Source organism: Vigna umbellata, chromosome 1 (assembly GCF_029865625.1).
Source record: "Vigna umbellata cultivar VRB3 chromosome 1, Vumbellata_1.0, whole genome shotgun sequence".
Lineage (NCBI taxonomy): Eukaryota > Viridiplantae > Streptophyta > Magnoliopsida > Fabales > Fabaceae > Vigna > Vigna umbellata.
The window spans coordinates 27276872-27284405 of NC_142165.1; the positions used below are offsets into that span (position 1 = coordinate 27276872).

Sequence of the window (7534 nt, forward strand, 5' to 3'; positions counted from 1 at the left end):
TTTTGGTCCTTTGAAAGAGGGAGATTGTTCAAAATGGTCCTACCTTTTTAAAAAGTTCAAATCGGTCCCAACTTGTGAAAAATCGGGTTAAGTTAATCCTTTTTTATTACAGCGTTAAAATTTTAACGGTGCAAGTCCCCCCTGAACAAATCACAATGAGGGGTTTAGTTTTAGTGATTACGTGGCATTGTGAGGGTGAATGAGCTGTGAAATAAAAAATTGGACAAAAAAAAAGATTGTGTGGTAGTGTAATTTGAGAGGTTAAAAAAAGAGGGGTTAGGGTTAGAATGAAATCGTAATTTGGGATTAAACATTCTCATGAAAATGGATTTCAAATTGGGGTCAGTATTTATCTCGTTGAAGGAGAAATTTGAAGATCGAATTGAAAAACGTAACTCATGGATATGTTGGATATGCTACCCCTTGTTTGATCATGGATATGTTGTGTCTTTTATGGATGTTAGAGGTATGAATGTCGGGTCGGGGGGCAAAGGTAACACACAATACGTTGTTAAGGGGTCACAGAATGAATTTCCACGCAAAGGTAGCATACAACACCTGCCTGCTAGTACTGCTTGACTAATACAATAAGAAGAGATTACATCTAAAACTTCTCTTTTCTGGATTTTTAACAGTACTGTACCATGGGACTTGGTTGGATTGGACCCATCACTTTTTTTTTTTCACGAGTTGGGACTACTTCAAACTTTTTAGAAAATGTAAGACCACTTTGAACATTCCTTCTTTTTCGAGGGACCAAAAGAGATATTAAGTCAAATTTAAATATATTGAAAAAAGAGTGAAAATATTTTCCTAAGGTGGAGTTAATCTCATTTCTCGGTGACTTATGGGGTAACCTTCAGAGGATTCCATCAATGACGAGCCATTATGAAAACCAATAAGTAATTATAACTAAATAAAATTGAAGCAAAATTGAGATCTTCAACTATTTGAAGAATAACCCAAACCAAATCAAAATCAATCACATAGAAGTGAATCGATTCCAAACACCCGGCATTCATTTAGTAATATAAAAACTCGTTTCCTTCTCCAATTTTTGCTCGCACCTTTTCTTTCTCTCTCCTTGTCTCTCCCTGTCTCTCCCTCTCTCGTTCGCGTTCTTCGTCGCAAATCCGAAGGAGGATCTCTCTTGCTTTTTCTCTAGGTATACAAATATTTGTATGACGCTATGTTCTTAGCACGCGTGTTTTGGGTTTTGATCTGATCGGATTTGTTATTTCGATCTGTTTTAGGTTTTCGCGATGGCGTCGAAGCGAATTTTGAAGGAGCTTAAGGATTTGCAGAAGGATCCTCCAACTTCTTGCAGTGCCGGTCCATATTTCCCCCATTTTTTTTATGTTTTGCCTTTTTCGTTAAGATTTTTTTTGGTGTTTGTTTGGCCTTAACGGTTTAGATTTAAGTTTGGCCAGGAAGAAACTGATTCCGTTTATTTTGTAGAAAGTTTTTGTATGCTGTAAAATTACAGTTGAAAATTTTATCTTTGGTTTATAGTTGAGATTTGCTTCAATCGGTTACCGCGGATATTGTTTGAGATTGATCTTGCTGTTGCTTTTAGATTAAAGCAGTGTTTAGTTGGTTCCGTGTTGCAGTGATGAGCTGCGAACTTATTGTGGATTGATGATACGGAAGGAGAAATAATTGGGGGTTTGTGATGAAAGCTGAAATGATTTTCTTTATGGACCAACAGTAGTTTTGTGTTTCATATGTTTTAAGGTTCTTGTAATAGGATACATATTCCCCAACCTCATGATTATTTTAAATTTCATTCACTATTCCATATTTCCTGTTAGCATTAATTCCTGGATCATGCATCTATTGGCTGTTGTGTGTTTTATGGCAAAATTATTCAATAAAGGCAGCTGGAGCTGCTGTAGTTGACTTTTATATATAGTCTTTGGATGGCATAGTTGGATAAAACTGCTAGGTACTGTTATTTTTACGTTTTCATTTCCTTGCACTATCATTTAGGAGTTTATACACTTTTAATTAGAAAAATTACAAATTTTAGGTCCTGTTGCTGAAGACATGTTTCATTGGCAAGCAACAATTATGGGTCCTCCAGACAGTCCTTATGCGGGAGGTGTTTTCCTAGTGACTATTCATTTCCCTCCAGATTATCCCTTCAAGCCACCCAAGGTTTGTATATCATTTTGGAGTCTATTTTATATAATGTTTTATACCTTAACTTTCTTGAATTATTTCGAAGTATTTTTAAATAATAATGGAATGTAGTTCCCCTTATTTTTTTTTTTCATTTCCCTTAAGTGTATAAAATTTATGCATGTATCATTTCCATTAAGTGTTTGAAAATTTATGCACGTATCTGAATGTTGTTATCAACATCATATCATTTGTTCTCTAGTGCTTACTTATATGTATGGTGATGGATCTTTCAGGTTGCATTTAGGACGAAAGTATTCCACCCAAACATAAATAGCAATGGAAGCATTTGCCTCGATATATTAAAGGAGCAGTGGAGCCCTGCCCTAACCATTTCCAAGGTAGGTTTGTTCATTTATAAGGTGTTTTGAAATGTGTTTTGTTATTCCTCTATTAAAAGTATTGAGGATTTTACATTGACTTGATATATTGTTAAATTGTGTAGTATTTAAGTGGAAGTTCCATTTTACAAGTTAGTTTGTGAGTTTGAAGTAGGTTTAAAATCCACTTTTATAGAATGGTATGAAACTCTATCTTAACAAGATTTGTTGGACTTACTGTATCACCTGCATTCATGCTACTATTGACCACCTACAAATATTTAGTGTCATGCTTGATTTGAGTGTGTTGGAGATTTCACATTGACTATAAATATGATCAAATTATAATATATAAGTGGGTGCAAACTTCATGTTATAAGTCGTTTTTATGAGATTAAACTTAAAGTTTGCTATCTGAGAATATAAGGGGAACACTTATGATAACCAAGGTCTGTATATTTTTATGAGATTAAACTTAAAGTTTGCTATCTGAGAATATAAGGGGAACACTTATGATAACCAAGGTCTGTATAGTGGGGAGAAACGTTACAAGTAGAATGTCTACCCTTGAGTAGCAATAGCTCAATCATTTTCAGATGGAACTATATCTAGTAGGGAAGGTGGCCTTGGGGAAGGATCAAAAGCATGACCTTCACTATATCATTATTTGTTGAAGATGGATCCTATATTAGAATATCAAAAGGTTTGAACGATGTTGATTTTCCTAAAGTGTAGTAGAAACTTCCCAAGTTTTGGTAGAGTCATCTGGTTATGATTACCCTATTTATCTTGATTATATTATGTCCAGGGTTACCCTATTTATCATGATTATATTGTGTCTAGGGTTACCCTATTTATCATGATTATATTGTATCTAGGTTACCCTATTTATCATGATTACATTGTGTCTAGGTTGCCCTATTTATCATGATTATATTGTGTCTAAGTTACCCTAATTATCATGTACTCTTGTATCAATTTATTTTTATAAATAGAAGATTATGAGAGGGATCAATTAAGTCCTCTAGAATTATTTCTTTTCAATCTCAAGTTGGTAGTACCAATTGATGGGATAAGCTCTTCCAAGTTATATCACTCAAGCCAAGGTGGTGGTTTGTAGAAGCTTGATGGTGGTGGAAATGTGGTATGCATATGGTGGTTTTGATGTGATGAGATGATGACTCCTCTTTCTAGCTATATGACTCAAGCAAGGCAGAGAGACTATAGTGGTGTCTGATATGTTCTCAAGAATGGTTGAGCTAACTCAAGAGGAACGATAGGTAGAGAAAACCTAGAAGGGATGCTTTAGCCTAGTGACCTAAGTTGAGTAGTATGACATAAATTTGGTAACATAATAATACTCAATTCAAAAGTGAATTTATACGAGAGAGACACTTCTATTTATAAGCTTAGGTAACCCTAAAGGTGTTTCTAAATTGTAGAAACATAACCCTAATACTAACTTGGAGACCAAGGAAAAATCTTCTCCATTAAAGGATGACATATGACCACTATTAGGGAGAAATCTTCTCGAGCATGCCACATGTCAAGAGCATGTGTCTTACTTGGAGAATTTTTTAGCCATGGACCCACAAGCTTCTAGATGGTTTGCTTTCCAAGTTAAGATTTTTTACCCTAGATTCAAGTGTCTTCATATGGCCGATCTTCTCTTGCCAAAACCCTATACCTAGGCAAAAATACAAATCCCAAAAGGAAACCTAGACTATTTCACCCATTATACAAGGCCCAAAAGAAAACATAGACTATTTGATCCTTTGACCCATTATACAAAATCTAAAAGAAAACCCTATACTACTAGACTCATAATACAAAGCCCTAAGAAACCTATTCTAAAAACTCATTGATGGCCCATGACGATAAAAGTTTGGACCCTCCTTCCACAGATGATTTCAACCCTTCTTGAATGTTCTTGATGGCTTGGTGGTATGCCATCATCCCTTCCGTTTTGAAAATAATTTGTCTTCAAATCTTCATGTTTCTTCATGGCAAAACCTTTTTCTTATTGTTGGTCCATTTGGTATCATTCCTCCATGATCAAAGATCCATCTACAATAATCACCAAACAAGATTTCAATCACATTTTGTTTCATAGGCACAATATATCTCAATGAAAGACTAGAAGGAGGCCTTACGATAATTTTGAGAGACATTTCTTGAGAGTTTTCAATGCCTACTTTCCAAGAGTGTTTTCATCCACTTTGGGTTAATTGTAAACTAGGAAGCACATTAACTTAAAGTGTGATTTTGAAAAATTTGAGGAGTTTAAAATAATGGGAAGTTGAGATGAGGTTGAAAAGTTTTGAAAAGTAAAGGTTGAAATTATGAAAGATGATTTAATGATAAATTGAGAAGTTCAGTGATTGGAAAACTTCCTTTATCATCTTGGTTTCAACTATTATTGAGGGAGTGGTAGGTGCCTTTAGTAACACTTTCTCTTCTTCTCTTCTCTCAATCTCTTTTTTCTCTCTCTTTTTTCTTTCTCATTACCTAATGATGGGATAGGCTCCTCCAAGCTACATGACTCAAGCCAAGGGGAGACTTCCAAATGGGTGACGATTTGTGGAAGCTTGATGGTGGTTGAAATATGGTACGCATACGGCAATTTTGATATGATGAGATGACTCCTCCTCCTTTCAACTATATGACTCAAGTAAGGGAGAGAGGCTATGGTGGGGTTTGATGTGTTCTCAAGAGTTGTTGGGCCAAATTAAGAGGAAGGGTGGCTAGAGGAAACCTAGAAGGGGTGTTCTAGTCTTGGTGTCTTAAGTTGAGTAGTATGACACAAATTTGGTAGTATAATAATACTCAATTCAAAGGTGAATTTATATGGGGAGACTCCTCTATTTATAACCTTAGATAACCCTAAAGGTGTTTTAAATTGTAGAAGCAGCAAAACCCTAATATTGTAACTTGGAGACCAAGGAAAATTTGTCTCCATTAGGAGGATGGCACATGGCCACTATTAAGGAGAAATCCTCTTCATTAAGAGCATGTCGCATGACAAGAGCATGTGTCTCACAAAAAAGAGTAACTTGGAAACCATTCTGGCAAAGGGCCACAACCTTCTAGAAGGTTTGCTCTCCAATTTTTTTTACCTAAATCCAAGTGTCTCTTTAGGGCCCAAATACAAGGCCTAAAATAAAATCTAGACTACTTGACTATTATACAATGCTCAAAAGAAAATCCTATAATGCTAGGCCCGTGTACAAAGCCCAAATAAACCTATTCTATTAAAAACTTACTAATAGTCCATGATGATAAGAGTCTGGGCTTTTCTTTCACAGATGACTTCAATCCTTCTTGAATGTTCTAGGCCATGACTATTGGGTATGCCATCAATTCTCCAAGCTTGTGTTTATAAATCATTGGCAACAATTATAAAATGCAAATTGGTAACTTTTGTTAAAAAAGAAAAGAGAATGATTGTGAGATATATGATTGGTTACACCGTAGATGGACCTGGACTCATACTTAGTTTGACAATTGAAGCATATTTTAGACTAGCTAGATCATCTTGATTCAGACTGGTTCGACAAGGCAGGTCCTGGTCTAACTGCTTGTCATTTAGTTCAACATATCAGCAGGATCATCTTGACCAAACTGGTTCATGACCATCCTTGTTCAATTTCCCAACACTAGTACTAGTCTCTTCCTGAATATAATAATTGTGTCTTGAAGTTAAACGTCTTCTTCTGATCCATATGAACGTTGCTTGTCACTATTGTAGTTTAAATTAAATTTTCTGTTTTGCATCAAGTTCAAGTGACAGGTCTTAGAGCTAATCTTATGCAGGTGGTTAAGCATGTTCAAAATATTTATTGTGGTATCGTTGCTTACTTTGTTCATCTTTAGGTGTTGCTTTCAATTTGTTCCCTGTTAACGGACCCAAATCCTGATGATCCTTTGGTCCCTGAAATTGCCCACATGTACAAGACAGACAGGAATAAATATGAGTCAACTGCAAGAAGCTGGACCCAGAAATATGCCATGGGCTAATTAACATATAGTACGAGGGAGAGCGATTTTTATTTTCAATGTCTAGGCCTAACAGGCTTTGTATGAATATTTGAGGACCCTGAAACATTTCTTCTGTTTGTATTGCAAAATGCAAATGCTACCTCTAAAGCAGTGAAATGTAGCCCCAATTAAAAGTTTGTCAAAATTTTAACATTGTATTGGCCACCATCGCTTATTTAGAATGTTTGTGTTGGTCTTTTATTATGCACTAAAGCTGCCATTTATTGAAAATCAATGAATTTGATAACTATATAGCGGTAAGATTTCATGTTTAAATTTTCAAGAGTCCATGGTATTGAGTAGCCATATAGCTCGATGGACGCTGAATATGGTTTTGGTAAAGCTATGCTTCGAGCACAAAATTTTAATCAAGTTCATACTTAGTTTCTATTGAGAAGAAGAAATTAAATCTGCCCTATGGTATTGGATAACTATCAACCTTCAGGTATTGAATAATGCCTGGATACTATTTATGATGTTAAGCCACAACTATCACAATAATTCCCTAATGTGAGCTTTCCTCTGTTTCCTTCTGACCATTCAGAGCAATTTCTTTTTGAATCACTGTTAGTGTGAGATATGTTTTCTGGAGATCTTGTTAGTTGTGGGAGGTGGAGGTATATAAAAACCAAGAGGAACATGCAATTAAAAACAATGGAAGTTGAGATGTTAAGAGAGATTATATATATAAATCTCAACGATTGACTCCTAACCTTATAAGAGATAATATTCATACATCTACGTGTGTGTATACAGATATATATTAGAAATGAAGTGTCTTGTTTTTCAATAAAGAGGGGGTGAATTGATGAACAATAAAAACAAATGCTTTTTAAATCTTTTTTATAAACTTAGAATGATCTTTAATCTTTCTTGTCATCTAAGTAAGACGTGTATGTAGTGAAAATAAAAGAGATAAGGAGAGAAATACAAATAGAAGATTTATACTGGTTCGGCCTCAATGCTTACATCTAGTTTCCCTTCCAATTAACTTT

General features: G+C 35.1%; 1 protein-coding gene across 1 annotated transcript; it reads left to right on the forward strand.

The window, feature by feature from the left end:
• The first annotated feature begins 940 nt into the window (after window positions 1-940).
• On the forward strand, window positions 941-6743 carry LOC124831848 (ubiquitin-conjugating enzyme E2 10). Its single transcript, XM_047305938.2, has 5 exons — window positions 941-1165; window positions 1254-1332; window positions 2030-2157; window positions 2418-2522; window positions 6375-6743. Exons 2-5 carry the CDS (start codon window positions 1263-1265, stop codon window positions 6516-6518), a joined length of 447 nt encoding a protein of 148 aa, XP_047161894.1. The 5' UTR covers window positions 941-1165; window positions 1254-1262; the 3' UTR covers window positions 6519-6743.
• Window positions 6744-7534: the final 791 nt, after the last annotated feature.